General features: G+C 41.4%; 1 protein-coding gene across 1 annotated transcript in view; it reads left to right on the top strand.

Moving 5' to 3' along the window:
* col7a1l (collagen type VII alpha 1-like) overlaps positions 1-17,722 on the top strand; it is a 161,194-nt gene that overhangs the window by 22,012 nt on the left and 121,460 nt on the right. Inside the window, exons 3-13 of the mRNA XM_080421195.1 lie at positions 386-566; positions 1,212-1,371; positions 3,300-3,393; positions 7,182-7,355; positions 7,557-7,720; positions 9,151-9,280; positions 11,385-11,501; positions 12,294-12,449; positions 13,791-13,907; positions 15,534-15,680; positions 16,145-16,264. Of these exons, the coding sequence (XP_080277321.1) occupies positions 386-566; positions 1,212-1,371; positions 3,300-3,393; positions 7,182-7,355; positions 7,557-7,720; positions 9,151-9,280; positions 11,385-11,501; positions 12,294-12,449; positions 13,791-13,907; positions 15,534-15,680; positions 16,145-16,264 (1,560 nt within the window). The remainder of the gene's footprint in view (positions 1-385; positions 567-1,211; positions 1,372-3,299; positions 3,394-7,181; positions 7,356-7,556; positions 7,721-9,150; positions 9,281-11,384; positions 11,502-12,293; positions 12,450-13,790; positions 13,908-15,533; positions 15,681-16,144; positions 16,265-17,722) is intronic.

Genomic DNA, 17,722 nt, shown 5'->3' with positions numbered 1-17,722 from the left:
ACCAGTGGTGTAAAGTAACTAATTATATTTACTCAAGTACTGAGGTGCAATTTTGAGGTATTTTTACTTTTTTCATTAGTATTTTCATTCTGAGTACTTTTACTTTTACTGTTTACGTGGTGCAGGCTGACATGGTGTTCCTCTTGTTTCTGCGTGTAGGACAATGGTGCAGGCTGACATGGTGTTCCTCTTGTTTCTGTGTGTAGGACAATGATGCAGGCTGACATGGTGTTCCTCTTGTTTCTGCGTGTAGGACAGTGTTGCAGGCTGACATGGTTTTCTCTTGTTTCTGCGTGTAGGACAATGGTGCAGGCTGACATGGTGTTCCTCTTGTTTCTGCATGTAGGACAGTGTTGCAGGCTGACATGGTTTTCTCTTATTTCAGCGTGCAGGACAGTGGTGCAGGCTGACATGGTGTTCCTCGTGGACGAGTCGTGGAACGTGGAGCAGAGCGGCTTCGCCAGCGTGAAGGACTTCGTCTCTGCCGTGGTCTCGTCTTTCCGGGACAACGTGGTGGGAGAGGATGGCGTTCGCTTCGGGGTCACCGTCTACGGCGACATCCCCAGGTAAGGTGACACCCGATGATGGAACGCGTGACTGGCAGCACGTGCAAGCACTTATTTTTCCTCCCCGAAATTTTACTTGATTATTTAAGATGGGGTGGCCGTGTTCTCTATTTCCCCGTCACAACATGATCATTGCATTAGTACAGTATCAGTGGTTTTCAACCTTTTTCATGCCAAGGACCCCTAAACTGGTATACATTTGGCCGCGGACCCCCAACTGAAAATGTTTTGTGCCAGGGACCCCCCAGAAGTAAAGATTTGAGTTAAAATGTTCGCTTAAAAATATTTATATATATATTCAAAGAGATGCACACATTTTCAAGATAAAAAAAAATAGCAGATCTACAAGCTCATATGTATGAGCTTGTAGATATGCTATTTTTGAATAGCCAAAACTAAGTGGTTAAAATGATTGTGATGCTATGTTGACTAGGGGACCTCCTGGTTAATACTTTTCATTGTTTTTTTTGTTTTTTTATCAACACACAGACGTAAAGGGTGTTCAATAGCACTGATTTATGGGAAAAAAATTGCTGGTTTCTGCCGGACAGCAACGATATGTTATAAACGTTGTTATACGTCGTCATACATGATTATAAACGTTGCTATGAGCTTGTACCCATCGTGTTGTGTTCTGTTCCACAGGATGCGCATTGCTCTGACAGACTACAGCTCATTGGGCGAGGTGCTCGCCGCCATCGGGGACCTCCCCTATGAGGGCGGAGCCAGCAGGACGGGCGACGCCCTACAGTTCCTTGTCGACTACGTGTTCGGTCCCGCCATCGCCAGAGACCACACCCCTAAGGTACGCACATGCACGCACACACGCACGCACACACGCACGCACGCACGCACGCACGCACGCACGCACGCACGCACGCACGCACGCACGCACGCGCACACACACACACACACACACACACACACACACACACACACACACACACACACACACACACACACACACACACACACACACACACACACACGTTGTTAGCTTGTAGATCACCTATTTTCGGTGACTGACATACTTCCATAGAAGACATGTTGGCTCCTCTGCAGTGGTGTAAAGTAACTAAGTAGCCTACATGTACTCAAATACTGTACTTCAGTACACTTTTGAGGAATTTTTACTTTACTGGAGTATTTCCCATTTTCAATACTTTTACTTCTACTCCATCTCAGAGGCAAATATTGTACTTTTACTCCACTATAATTATTTGAAAACTTTAGCTACTAATTACTTTGTAGATTTTGATTATTATTAGAAAACATTACCCACTTCAGCCCTATATACATTTTGGCCATTTGAAATGAGCAGATCTACAAGCTCACATGGTGAGCTTGTAGCTATTTTCAAATGGCCAAAATGTACAGAGAGCTTAAGTGGTTAATGTATGTATTGTAATAATAATCTAAATCTACAAAGTAACTAGTAACTAGTAAAGTTTTCAAATAATTGTAGTGGAGTAAAAGCTCAATATTTGTACAATAGATGTAGTGGAGTAGAAGTAAAAGTATTGGAAATTGGAAGTACTCGAGTAAAGTAAAAAAAATACCTCAAAATTGTACTTAAGTACAGTACTTGAGTAAATGTACTTTGTAACTTCACACCACTGCCCCCAGGTTTGAATATACTGTGTGTGTGTGTGTGTGTGTGTGTGTGTGTGTGTGTGTGTGTGTGTGTGTGTGTGTGTGTGTGTGCGTGTGCGTGCGTGTTTGACAGAGAAGGAATGAGTGTGTTTGAGAGAGAGAGAGAGAGAGCGTGACCTGTGTAGGCAGTGGAACGAAGATTATCAAGGATACATATTGAATTTCACCTCCATTAAGAGTCACAGCGACAGCGCTGTGAATGTTGAAGTGAATATTGATGCTTCCTGCGTCCCACTCCATTGATCGCAGGTTGAACTCTCACTGAACCGATAACATGGCCCATAATATGCATAATCTTCATTCCCCGCATTAATTATGCATGAAACGATGAGATAAAACTTGTCAAAAAAGCCCACAGGGGTTTTATTTTTTTAATGTATTCACGGCAAAAATCTTTAAAAAAATCCTGCCGTTGATTTAAAGGCATTGTGTATATAACTTTGCCCTTTACATAACTAAACAATATATCGTCTCTGTCGGGTGGAAACCTCATATGTCCAAAACTGAGACTTTTTAGGATTCAAATTCAAAAGCATCAAAAGTAGCAGATCTACAAGCTCAAAACGCGTCGCTTCGCGCCGCGTTTCGAGCTTGTAGATCTGCTACTTTTGATGCTTTTGTGTGACACTGTAGTATGATCAAGTAAGGCGTTCATTTACGGAAAAAAAGACAAAAAGTTAAAATATGGAGATGAGAGGTTTCTGCCCCGAGACGTTGTGAGCTTGTAGATCTGCTATTTTCACAATTTTTACCTCTTTCTTATATTATTATTGACAATTTGGCCAATGTTTGACCAGTTTTTATAGTATAGTTTGTTGATTACTTTTGATGCATTGATGGTCTTTTACTTTGCTTTTTTGAGGTATTAAAAAGGTCTTAAAGTCCTTAAATTGTCACTTCATCTGGGGACCCCCCCCAAAATCATGTGGAGACCCCCCTGGGGGTCCCGACACGACCCACAGCTGACTTAGGAGACCATTTGTAGGACCATTTTGCCTCTAGTGACTCCAATTGGGATGGTGTATCTTCGTAAATGAACTATATTTGGCATCGTTAACACTCCTCCTTCCCGATGTGCAGATCGCTGTATTGATCACCCCGGGCCGGTCAGACGATCAGGTGGACGGGGCGTCCAGGGCCGTGGCGGACGCCGGAATCACTCTGTTCGCTGTGGGTGAGTCTGAATGAATGGTACCGAACAGCTCCAGTGGTGTAAAGTAACTAAGTACATGTACTCAAGTACTGAACTTATACGTACACATTTGAGTGGAGTATTTCCTTTTTTTCCCTGCACCACATCTCAAAGGCAAATATTGTACTTTTTACTCCACTACAATTATTTGAAAACTTTTGTTACAAGTTACTTTGTAGATTTTGATTATTATTGCAAAACGTACATTAACCACTTTCAGCCCTATATACATTTCTGCTATTTTCAAAAGATCTTTATGCATTTTGAAAACTTGAAATGGGACTGCATAATGAGTACTTTTACTTTTGGTATATTTTGATGCCGAAACTTTTGTACTTTGTCCTGGACTTTTACTTGTAACAGAGTGTTTCTAAGTAAAAAAAAAAAATAGTACTTTTTCCACCACCTGCCTGTGTGTGAGTGTCTGAATGAATGGAACTGAACTCATTTAACATTCCCCCCAACAAGCTTTTTGCCTGCCACATTTCTTTTTTTTCATCCAAGCTGCTGGATGTCTTATCTGCAAGTTTTGGCAACGTCGGGAAATTCATGAGATATTCATTGGATTTATGCATATGAGAGAGAGAGACACTGTGTGTGTGTGTGTGTGTGTGTGTGTGTGTGTGTGTGTGTGTGTGTGTGTGTGTGTGTGTGTGTGTGTGTGTGTGTGTGTGTGTGTGTGTGTGTGTGTGTGTGTGTGTGTGTGTGTGTGTGTGTGTGTGTGCGTGCGTGCGTGTGCGTCCGTGCGTGTTTGACAGAGAAGGAATGAGTGTGTTTGTGTGCTGTGCTATATATCAACATGAACTTCCAGATTGCGTTCACGTTTTGTGGTAGAGTGTACACGCTGTACTGTATATCTTACTAGCTGCACAGAAATGTAGCTATTTAATGAGTTCACATACACACGCGCACGCACGCACGTACGCGCGCGCACGCACACACACACAGCCTTGAAAATAGCTAAAAATAGCCAGAAATGCGTGGAAAAACCTAAGATAACCTAAGCCAGAAAAGGCTCAGATCTGTGTGTGAGCTTGTAGATCGGCCATTTTCCGGCCTGTATCATCGGCACACAGCTAAGTATAAAATTGGGTAGAACTCCAACCCCCCAACCCCCCTAAACCTAACCTCTAAATGTCTAACCCTAACCCCAATCTGAATCTTTTTCCTAAGTGCTAACTTCTAGTCCTAACTCCCCAAAATCATATTTAAACTTCTGGCTCCCGAACTGTGATATCATACTCCCCATTGCAGTCAGAACTGCAGACTCACTCCCAATCTTCCACCGTAATCTGAAAGCTCACCCCTTCAGACTCCACCTTAGCAGTGGTGTAAAGTAACTAAGTACATTTACTGAAGTGCTGTACTTAAGTACAGTTTTGAGGTATTTTTTACTTTACTGTAGTATTTCCACTTTTCAGTACTTTTACTTCTACTCCACTTCATCTCAGAGGCAAATATTGTACTCTTACTGCACTATAATTGTTTGAAAACTTAAGTTAACTTAGTAGATTTTGATTATTATTACAAAACATAATTAATCAGATAATCACCCCAGCCCTATATACATTTCGGCCATTTGAAAATAGCCGATCTACCGCGACGCATTGTGAGCTTGTAGATCTGCTATTTTCAACAATTTTTTAAAAACATTTTGATGCCAATACTTTTGTACTTTTACTCAAGTAAATTTTGTATTCCAGACTTTTACTTGTAGGCCTAACAGAGTATTTCTACATTGCAGTATTGATACTTTTACTTAACCCATTTTGGGCGGGAACCTCTTTTTGTAACTATACCTTTCAGGACGGGAACCCCTTTTGGGGTTCTTGTTGCTATGTACATTATAATAGCAACATACATTTGGTGTAATTTTTGAATAAATATTTGAAGTTTTTCAGAAAACTTAGGTCAGGATTTAGAAGGCGTTTTTAGAATCGGCCTCAGGTCTAAATGGGTTAAGTAAAAATGTTTAGTACTTTTTACACCACTGCACCTTAGCCTGTAGCACTTGTCGTATCACTTGTGCTAGTCCTGACGACCATGTGGTCTTATGCAAAGGTTAAAATGTAATTAGCACGCTATGTAGACAGATGCCAGATGCCATGTCTAAATAGTATCAAATAAATAATAAAAATGTATAAATGTACATCGAAACTATACAAACTGATGTTGATAGTCGTAAATCGCTCTGGATTAAGGGGGTAATAAATGCCTAAATTGTAACCACTCACAAGTGGTGGAAAAAGTAGTCAAATGTTTTACTTAAGTAAAAGTATCAATACTGCAATGTAGAAATACTCTGTCACAAGTAAAAGTAAGGTGTTTAAAATTTACTCCAGTAAAAGTACAAAAGTATTGGTATCAAAAAGTACTCAAAAGTAGTCATTATGCAGAATGTCCCATTTCACAAGTTTTCACGTTTTCAATATTTTGAAAATAACAGATCTACAAGCTCACAATGTGTCGCATCAAGCTTGTAGATCGGCTATTTTCAAATGGCCAAAAATGGATAGGGCTTAAGTGCTTACTGTATGTTTTGTAATACTAATCAAAATCTACATAGTAACTAAAGGTAACTAAGAAACGTTTTCAAAAGAAAATTGTGGAGTAAAAATACAATATTGATGTAGTGGAGTAGATTTAGTGGAGTAGAAGTAAAAGTACTGAAAATTGGAAATACTCCAGTAAAGTAAAAAATACCTCAAAACTGTACTTGAGTAAATTTAATTAGTTACTTTCCACCACTACCACACACGCACACACACACACACACACACGGACGCACACGCACGCACACGCTCACAAGTGCACCGCCAGGCTGGCAGTAATAATTACAGCTCGTTAGCCAGTGGTGGGCTAATTGCAGTGATTTCTCATGCGTTCCCCTCAGAGCTGTGCTCCATGTCATTCATCATGACATTACATCTGCTGTACCGACACACTGCTTCTAGACGCTGTGTCCACAGTATTGATTTAGCGGGATTTAAAACTTTTCCACGGTTAGCGTTTTGCACACAGTTATTCCACCGGGTCAGACTTTGTAATCTGTAGAGTGTTTGTTCATGTCCATGTCTCTCCAGCTCTTTATTAAAACCATTCAATTCGGGAAAGCATCTCTGTCATTTTAAGATTTCTTTGGCTATTCAAAAATAGCAGATATACAAGCTGTGCCGCGTTTATTTATTTTTTCATCGTGAAAATGTGTGCAAATCTTTGAATATATACACTTACTTTGTTCCAGGGACCCCCAGAAGCAAAGATTTGAGTTCCAAATGTCTGCTTATAATAAGTGGCTTGTTTTTAAAGTGTAGTTGATTATTTGGCCTTGCTTCCTAATGTTTTCCCCATTTTTTTTCATATCAAGTTCCCCCAGATTAATATGTATTTGTCCGCGGACTAGTCCCATCTGAACATATTTTGTGCCAAGATTTGTGTTGTTGAAATGTAAAAAAAAAACATTCAATTTATTTGTACCTTTTTCCCCCAATATTTTTTTTAGAAAATAGCAGATCTACGCTCACAACGTGCCGATGTAAAGTGGTAAACCTTTGCTTCTTTCTGGCTCGTTTTCATAGACCCGGTCGCTTGTTTCTCTTGCAAAATCTGGCAACACACTGATTACCTGCATTACACCTGTGTAGCCTACTAGGGAGGAAGTGAACGGATATTGAATGAAGCAGCAGAAAAGGGCAATGGCGCCGCCCTGGAGAATAAGGGCTTATAATAAGGTGAATAATATATACATGTTCTCTTTATGTTGTGCTCAGGTGTTCGGGGGGCTGATGAATCTGAACTGAGGACCATGGTGACGGAGCCCTACGAGGAGCACCTGATGCTGGGCGCTGACTTCTCCCGGCTGGGGTCCCTGGTGCCCAAGCTGTCCCGGAGACTGTGTGTGACCGCCTCGGAGCCCCCACGGCCCGTCAGGACCGCTCATCCAGGTGGGTTAATTTCACTTTCATGCATGTTTGGGCTAATTTTAACGTCTACTCAGGCTTTTGTGTTTCACCCCAGACAGTTTTCAAGTTGCTTGATCAGGTATTTAGATAATTAATATTCATTTTATGGGACACGCCCCCTTCCTATATAAACCCATTGTAACTTCAAACTCTGATTTCTATCTCTCTCCCCCCCCCCTCCAGTAGAGGAGCCGGTGGTAGGACCCAGAGACCTTCAGGTCTTTGAGTTGGGACACAGCTCTCTCAGACTGACATGGAGTCAGGCCACCGGGGACGTCACCGGATACCGTCTACTGGTCACCCCGCTCAGCCCCAAGGGACTGCTGCTGCCCTCACAGCAGAGACAGGTGAGGGGCCGTGTGTGTGTGTGTGTGTGTGTGTGTGTGTGTGTGTGTGTGTGTGTGTGTGTGTGTGTGTGTGTGTGTGTGTGTGTGTGTGTGTGTGTGTGTGTGTGTGTGTGTGTGTGTGTGTGTGTGTGTGTGTGCGTGCGTGCGTGCGTGCGTGCGTGCGTGCGTGCGTGCGTGCGTGCGTGCGTGCGTGCGTGCGTGCGTGCGTGCGTGCGTGCGTGCGTGCGTGCGTGCGTGCGTGCGTGCGAGTGGTGGAAAAAGTACTCAAATGTTTTACTTAAGTACAAGTATCAATACTGCAATGTAGAAATACTCTGTTACAAATAAAAGGCCGGGATTAAAAATTCACTTGAGTAAAAGTACACAAGTACTTTTTTTTATCAAAATGGACTTAAAGTACCAAAAGAGTAAAGTATCCATTATGCAGCATGTCCCATTTCACAAGTTTTCAAATGACAAGGTTGGGGTGTATGTGCATGTGCGTTTGGTAGCCAGGAAATACCCACAGACTGGTTGTTAGAGGGTTTCAACAACTTGCGATGCCCCAAAAAGGAGGCAAAAACGCTGGCAAAGTACTGAGCTGTCTCTGCTATAATTGGCAGCCGCCACATATGTCGGAGACGCTGTTACCTATACCCATAGAGCAGGGGTGGGCAACTTTGATGATGGAGAGGGCCACTATATTTCCACCCTCACTCCAGAGGGCCACATTGCACATACTGTCGGGCCATTCTATGTCACACAAAAGTGTCTATGTCACATTCAAAAATAGCAAAAATATCAGGTCTACAAGCTCAAAACACGTCGCACTGCGACGCGTTTTGAGTTTGTAGATCTGCTATTTTTGCTATTTTTGAATTGGAATTCAGATATTTCCTTTGCTATTTACTAATTAGAATCCTGAAAAGTAACTTATTTAATTTCAAATGCATTTAGTTAACTTTATGAACTTAAATACAAATACATTGGACATAAAAAAGACAATAGAATTTTAATACTAGTCTTTAAGCTACTATTATAGACTGCAGTAATTAAAGCGGGTCATATGCAATTGTAACAGCTGAAATCAATAATATATCAGTATTCCGATATTAACCTGCGGGCCGCATCAAGTGACGGTGGGGACCGCATGTGCTCCCCGGGCCGCCAGTTGCCCATGTATGCTATAGAGTATACTCACTGTATGTATTTTGTGAATGTAACCTTAACTCTACCTTTAATACATTGTGTCCTTGTATGCTCTCCTGTACGTGGACATGAATAAATTGTGTGTGTGTGTGTGTGTGTGTGTGTGTGTGTGTGTGTGTGTGTGGGTGTGGGTGTGTGTGTGTGTGTGTGTGTGTGTGTGTGTGTGTGTGTGTGTGTGTGTGTGTGTGTGTGTGTGTGTGTGTGTGTGTCTGTGTGTGTGTGTGTGTGTGTGTGTGTGTCAGATTGACCTGAAGGGGGACGTCTCCACTACGCTGGTCACAGAGCTGGGTCCTAAGACCCGCTACACTCTCACCGTCCACGCCATCTACCCCGACCTGGTGGGAGACTCTGCTGATGTCAACGTCCTCACGCGTGAGTCTCACACTACAGGTCACACTAAAGCAGCGCTACTCAACCCGCGGCCCGCGGGCCGCATGCGGCCCGATCGCAGCGTCTTGGCGGCCCCCTTTTTTTTTTAAGCACAGGATAAAAATATACATTTCCGTTCAAATATATGGGTTGCTAAAAAAAAATTCAAAAACAAACAGACAGACATACATACAGGTGCATCAATTGTTACAGGTATAATACATAGCTTTCTATGCATTTCGGGTTTTTGGGGGGGGTTTGACCCTCAAATTTTTCAAGCCGCGCGGCTTTGCCGCGCGCCCAGGATAGGTTGCTGCCACTGGACATACACACAACACAAAATAAACTGGTACAGTGAAAAGAATATGATGTCAAAATGTACATTTTCTTGTGTGTTACAAAATCGAAAAATCCAAAATAGGACCGTCATTTTTATGGCGGCCCCTTGGACTTTTGGTATTTTGCTGAGTGGCCCCTGAGCCATCTTAAGTTGAGTAGCCCTGCACTAAAGTAACAAAGGTAGCAGATCTACAAGCTGAAAACGCGGCGCGAAGCGACGCCTTTTGAGCTTGTAGATCTGCTACTTTGCCGTTTTTGAATTTGAATCCTGAAAAGTAACTGTTTTGGACATATGAGGTTTCCACCCAACATAGACGATAGTAAAAAAAATATATACTTCTCATCAAAATATATTAAAGTACAGCAATACATGGCAAATTGAGGTACTCTTCTGTAATGTTTCAACATAAAATATCACAAAAAAATATATATATCACCGAGGGGCCCTATAAAAAAGAAATACCATAATAAGACCTCATGTAGGCAAAATCTGTGAAAAATGTGGGAATTGTTAACAACAAATTCCTAAACAAATTCTAATAATGGAGCTGGAAACTTTGTCTTTGGTCCCATTCCTGGGACATGTGAGCCTTGTCCAGTGAAGGCACAGTCTCCCTACATGGCTGACAACTGTGGGAGAGCCCACACAAATCCCATAAGCATAATTGTGTGGGTGAAAATCACCCAACATTCGTGTTCTAGGGTTAAGGCTAAAAGGATAACACAACAATGTTCTGGGGACTTGTTTCCATTGTGGTCCTATGTATTGTGTTCCGTTCCGTAGCACTTGTACACCCCTAGAATCCCCTAGCACTCCTTCACTACTTCCACCGACATGAGGTGTCATTCACTGCCACCGTTAATCCTTTGTACATAATAGTTGCTTGTATTCGTTGATGACATGTATTAATGCGTTAATACATAATGTTGATGAATTGAATACATAGGACCACAATGGAAACAATGAGTCCCTAGGACTTTTTCTTGGTGTTTCTGACTAATAAAGTATCCAATCAATCAAACCACTCCTCGTTCCTTATTGCCCATTATTTGATAGATGCTAGTTATACTGTGCAGATGTTCACATAATAATGTAATTTAGATAGACTTCCTGTTTGTCTGACCACAAAGTTAAGAGCATTATTTAGACAGCATGTAGTTTACACAGAATGCTGAGTTTGATGTTTATTTGGTATTACTACTGTTACTTCGTAGAACTTCATTCCTTGCACTCTATTTACATGACCATTACCTGTCGTTTGTTGACCAAATGGACTCGCACAATGTTATTTATGATGATGCGTGCGACTAATAGCAAGATCTTCAAGGTCACTTGTAGGTCGGTGATTTTGGCGACGAAGTATGACTCAGGCTTAAAGGGATAGTTCACCCCTAAAATGACTTTTTTTCCTATCGATTAATCACCTCATGGAGACTTGAATTCATGGAGATTTTTTTTTTTTTGTCGCATTCCTAAGCCAATCATTAAATGATGACCGGCAGCGGTTCCGGTAGGAGACACAAAGAGTCTCCTTTGTGTCTCCTACCGGAACTGCTGCCTACCGGTCCACTGGTCATCAAATTATTGGCTTAGGAATGCGACAAAAACAAAAAAATATCCGTGAATTCAAGTGGGGGTGACTAATCGGTCAACTATCCCTTTAAGAGTCAGCCATGTGTCCAGCACATTTTGTAAATTTTTCCAGAAAATTGCTGACTCAGTATATTTGATTTCCACTGATTTCCAACATCTTTGTTCGTCCTCTAGTTCCTGTTCCTGTGGTCTCAAACTTCCGGGTCATCGATGAGGGTCTGTTCTCTCTGCGGATGGCCTGGACCCCTCCTCTGGGAAAGATCAACGCTTTCAAGATCTTCATTCCTAGATGTATGTACTGTAATACGAATCCTCTCGTTGGTTCTAGATGTATGTACAGTATACTAAACGTATCCTCTGAACTCATTAATAATACTGCATGGCTGGAACTATTGATTATCTTCTTGGTGATTATTCTGTCGATAACTTTTTCGATTAATCACAAGTTTGTTTATTATACTTATTTTTATATCGTCGCTGTCGGGCAGAAACCTCTTATCTCCATATATAAATTAACGCCCCTACTTGATCATAAGACTGTCTCACAAAAGCATCAAAAATAGCAGATCTACAAGCTCGAAACGCAGCTCAAAACGCAGCGAGAAGCGACACGTTTTGAGCTTGTAGATCTGCTACTTTTGATGCTTTTGAATTTGAGTCCTGAAAAGTAACGTTTGGATATATGAGGTTTCCACCTGACAGAGACGATATTGTGTACATCAATGAATCGACTAAGTCAATTAGTCTAATTAACCATTCAAGGCCTATTTTAATAATAATAATGATAATGATAATATATAATTGTTTCATTTGTATACTCTCAGAGTTAAGGGGGTCGTTGAGATTTAAAAAGTGTGTTGGTCATTTATATTAAATCCAGCTTTAGATATATTTTAGGTTTCAGATGTTTAGCTGTAAAGAGTTGATATTGAGGCGACATTATTATGCCACACTTTGTGTGTAGTCTGTGTAAATGGACTGACTGTCGTTCTCTACAACCATTTCTAATAATGTTCAGAAAAATATCACACACAGTGTAAGCGTTTATTCGTGAGTTGATGTTTGTGTGAATAAATTTTTCAGCCAACAGGCCTGGGTTCGCGTACGAACAGCTGCTTCCCGGAGACGTCTCCTCCCACGTGATCGACAGTCTGGAAGAAGATAAAAAATACACGGTCACCATTTATGCCGTCTACCCTCAGGGGCCCAGCGATCCCGTTTCAGTCGTGGGCAAAACACGTGAGTTCTGTCGTCATTAGGTGTTGCCTTTTAGTAACTAAGTGCATGTACTCAAGTATTGTACGCAAGTAACAATACTTGAGGTATCTTCACTTTACTGGAGTATTTCCAATTTTCAATACTTGTACTTCTACTCCACTACATCTCAGAGACAAATGTTGGACTTTTTACTCCGCTACAATTATTTGAAAACTTTAGTTACTAGTTACTTTGTAGATTTTGATTATTATTACAAAACATACATTAACCACTTCAGCCCTATATGCACTTTGGCTCTTTGAAAATAGACAATAGACAACGCATCGCAATGTGACGTGTTGTGAGCTTGTACATCTGCTATTTTCAAAATATATTTTTTTCCAGTCAGTAGGATACAACAGCAGTGACGAGTAGACACACGATTGTGTGTGGGGAGGAATCAATTGGCATAACGACTAAATTGGGGAGGAAAAGGGGGTAAAAAGCTAAATAATAATAATAACTTGCTCTAAAATACCCAAACATATGACATGAGTTTGTTAGTCATTTATATTAAATCAAGCTTTAGATGTATTTCAGGTTTCAGATATGTTTAGCTATGAATAACTGATATTGAGGGACATTATTGTGCCACACTTTGTCCACAAGGTGGCAGTGTAGTCTACGTAAATGGACTGACTGTAGTACTCTTACAGTGATACATGAGGACCTCAATGGAAATAAGTCTCAGGACTTTCTTGTGTAATCCTCGAACTGCGGTGACCATGTGGTTTTGGCTTTTCAAATAAATCAAATCAAAATATATAATTTCAGTCATTTGGATTCCTGTAGATCGGCTATTTTCGGTTATTATTTTAAGATTCGAGCATTTGAATGGGTCAAACTATCAATATGTTCAGAAGCATCTTCCATAAAACCCTATATTGGTCAAGGATATATAGTGAATATAAGCTGATTTTTATACATTTTGAACTTGTGAAACGGCACATTCCGCACACTGAGTAGTTTTACCTTTTTCCCCTGAAGTATATTTTGATACCAATACTTTTGTCCTTTTACTCAAGTGCATTTCAAATCCCGGACTCTTTATTGTAACAGTATAATTTTTAAAAATTGGGTTATAGAGTATTTCTACATTGCAGTATTGGTACTTGTACTTAAGTAAAACATGTGAGTACTTTTTCTACCACTGGGCCATACAAAAAAAAATCTGTGATATTTTATTTAGCTTTAATCCATGTCACCTCAAACTGTGTCCTGTCCACACACCACTGTCCAATGACCTGATGAATGTTGTGTGTGTGTGTGTGTGTGTGTGTGTGTGTGTGTGTGTGTGTGTGTGTGTGTGTGTGTGTTCCACAGTGAAGCTGATAGCGGTGCAAGAGCTCCTGGTCCAGAACGCCACCACAGACACGGTCCAGGCGCGCTGGGCACCGGTGAAGGGTGCCACGGGGTACCGGCTCACATGGGCCTCCCCAGGTAGAACTCTATACCATGTGGGGTCAATTTAAAGCTGCAGTCCACAACGATTTGAACCACTTAAACCCATTACTTAGTACCCACTAATAGTATGCTTAGTTGAACAGGGTCCCCTATAGCACTGGTTCTCAAACTTTTTCGTGTCAAGGACCCACCCCCAATTTGATATGTATTTGGCCGCGGACCCCCATCTGAAAATATTTTGTGCCAGGGACCCCGAGAAGCGTGTTAAAAATTTTCGCTTTAAAACCTATATATATTCAAAGAGTTTTCACGATTTTTCAAAAATAGCAAAAACGATGCCAACCGGAATCTACCGCCGGAACACAATAGTTGTTTTCTTTTTTTCTAAACTGGATCATACGGCTCAGTTTAGAACGAATACCAGGCTTTCCTCCGCAGTTTAAAGTCTGGTGATGCGAGGTTAGGCGTACTGTAGGTAGACAGGAGGCGTTAGCCGAGGCAAAGAGGTTTGGTGTAGAGCATTGGTTCTCAAAGTGGGGTCTGGGGACCCCCAGGGGTCCTTGGGGGGGGTAACAAGGGGTCCCCAGCAAAATTAGTTCATAAAGCGTCACAATCATTTTAACCCCTTTATCCATATTTTAAATGTAGGGTAAGTGATATTTTTTGGTTAAAACAAAAAGTATTTTGTTAAAAGGTTAAAATACTATATTCTGATAGTAATCATTGCTATAGAGTGTTTGTTCAGTAACAGATGTCTTCCTGTCTCTCCAGCTCTTTAATAAACAGAAAATACATTTTTCGGTAGGTGTCAAAATCTCAGCCAATCAGGAGAAAGTACCCATTTTTAAGCTTAATTTGTATAGTGTTCCAGTTAAAAATTTGTCTGCTCATTTCTTAGTGTCATCACTTCCAATTTCACTTGTTTAATCTATATCCTGATTGAGTTCTCTGTCCTGGTTGGATAAAATTGGAAATGAAACTACAAAAAAAAAAAAAAAAACTACAAAATACATTTTCTGTTTTATAAAGAGCTGGAGAGACATGGAGACTCTTTATATGGACAGGACACTCTATAGTAACGAGCACTATCAGAACATAGACCCATTTTGCAATTATTTGAATAATTGCAAATCACTTACCCTACCTTTAAACTTTGGCTATTCAAAAGTAACAGATATACAAGCTCATAGCGCGACACCGCGCTATGAGTTTTTTGATCTGCCATTTTTAATTTTCTTTTTTAAAAAATGCGATTTTTTAAAACTCAAATCTTTGCTTCTGGGGGTCCCTGGAACAATTTATTTTGAGATGGGGGGGGGGGGGGTCCGCGGCCAAATACATATCATTTTGGGGGCCCTTGACATGAAAACGTTTGAGAACCACTGGTGTAGAGGGAGAAAAGAGCAGACCAAGTACCGAGCCAAGGGTCAAGTTTACAAAGTATCAGGGTTCTAAGTGGTTAATGTCTGAAAACACATTTAACATGAATCCAATATATAGTGTGTGAGGGGGGAGGGGGTCCCTGCCTCATCTCTCCCTCTCTCTCTCTCTCAACTAAGGGGTCCTTGGCCTAAAATAAACCTTGAAGACCACATGTGCTCTAACTAAACATGTGCTCTAACTAAATAAAACTTGCTCTGCTTTGCATCCATCCATCCGCAGATGGCCACATAGAGAACATCAACCTGGGGGTGAACTTTAACTTCTACATGGTGCAGGGTCTCCACCAGGCCTCTGAGTACACCGTCACCATCAACCCCATCTTCGTGGACGTGGAGGGGCCCGTCACCACCGTCACCGCCAGCACATGTGAGGAGGGTCCCTGCTGTGTGTGTGTGTGTGTGTGTGTGTGTGTGTGTGTGTGTGTGTGTGTGTGTGTGTGTGTGTGTGTGTGTGTGTGTGTGTGTGTGTGTGTGTGTGCGTGTGTGTGTGTGTGTGTGTGTGTGTGTGTGTGTGTGTGTGTGTGTGTGTGTGTGTGTGTGTGTGTGTGCTCGCGCGCGCATGTCACCTTTTTCACACTCATTCCATCTTAATTCTCTTCTCTCTCTGTTTCTCTCCTCTCTCTCGCTTTCTTTCTCTCCTCCCTCTCTCTCCTCCCTCACCCTCTTCTCTCTCTGTGTCTCTCCTCTCTCTCTTTCCTCTCACTTTTCTCTCGCTGTCTCTCTCTCTCTCTCTCTCTCTCTCTCTCTCTCTCTCTCTCTCTCTCTCTCTCTCTCTCTCCTCTCTCTCTTCTCTCCTCTCTCTCTCTCTCTCTCTCTCTCTCTCTCTCTCAGTGGAGAGCAGTTCGGTCCAGACCCTGAAGGCGGTGGCGGTGAACACCAACAGTGCCGTCATCTCGTGGAACAGTGTTCCAGGGGCCACCGGGTACAGGCTGGCATGGGGACCCACTCCAGGTGACACCATGCCATCTGTCTCTCTCTCTCTCTCTCTCATCTCTCTCTCTTACAATCACTCAATCTCTCTCTGCGTGTATATCTCTCTTTCTCTCTCATACGCACGCATGCACAGTATTATAGTGGCCAGGTCTCTGTAATCAGATCCCAGTCCTCTATGATGACGCATGCTCTGTAGATTCTAAAAAAAACATTACTTCTCCGGCCAGTGGTGGAAAAAGTACTATTTTTTTTTACTTGAGTAAAAGTATCTGCAATATAGAAATACTCTGTTACAAGTAAAAGTCGGAATTCTAAATGTACTTGCGTAAAAGTACAAAAGTATTGGCATAGCAATTTAAAAGTACTCGTTATGCAGAATGTCCCATTTCACGTTTTCAAATGTATAAAGCATGATTTATAAGCTCACACGATCGCATCGCGACGCATTGTGAGCTTGTAGATCGGCTATTTTCAAATGACCGAAATGTACATAGGGCTGAAGTGATTAATGTATGTTGTGTAATAATAATCAAAAGCTACAAAGTAACTGGTAACTAAAGTTTTAAATTAATTGTAGTGGAGTAAAAGTACAATATTTGTCTCTGAGATGTAGTGGAGTAGAAGTAAAAGTACTGAAAATTGGAAATCTAAAAATGATACTTAAGTACAGTAGCCTACTTAAGTAAATGTACTTTACACCACTGGTTTGGAGTTGGTACAGTATAGCCATTTTCATGAAGTTACCACTCACCTGGACTGAGTAAAGGGGGATGGACAGTTCCTGGCAAGCAAATGCCCCCCCCCCCCCCCCTTTAACTTAATGTTCATCCGAGTCATTGGATCAAATGGCACTGTCATTGTGTCTTTTGTTGTGTTTGGAGTTGCAATAGCCGTTTTCATGTAACATTCACCTGGTCTGAGAGAGAGAGGGGGGGGGGGGGGTGGCATTCCCTGGCAGACTAATTGTTGCTGTCCCCCTTAATATATTTGTACGGTATTTATTATTTTTCATATTAGGAACACATTTTTGAAAGGTGAGTATTATGTTATTCTTGGGTTTTACAGGTATTCCATACAGGTAGTCTAACATTACACAGATCCCATTACACAAATAAACACATTAACAACTTCATTAGTATCATTGGTAACACTGTGATGGAAGCAAGAAAGAGGGCCAATTTCTTTCCAATATGGCTGCAGCTGTGTGTACATAGAGTAATATTCTAGCTGTGTAATCAGGGAACACCCCTCTCTGTTGTGTTTCTTTGAGAACCATGTGTTTATAATAGTGTGTGTAATTTTTTGTTTTAATTTCAAATTCATGTGACAGTTTCGTTTTCACTAGTGTCAAGCACTCAGATAAAAAAAATGTAGGGGGTGTCGGCAGTTGCCAACCCCCAACCAGCCATAGCGAAACATGTTAATTGTAACCTTTAATTGGATTATCCGATCTGAACATATGAGATAGGATTTAGG

This window comes from Gymnoscopelus braueri, assembly GCF_963280865.1.
Source record: "Gymnoscopelus braueri genome assembly, chromosome: 23".
In the NCBI taxonomy this organism is placed as follows: domain Eukaryota; kingdom Metazoa; phylum Chordata; class Actinopteri; order Myctophiformes; family Myctophidae; genus Gymnoscopelus; species Gymnoscopelus braueri.
This window is presented reverse-complemented; position numbering and strand designations above follow the sequence as displayed.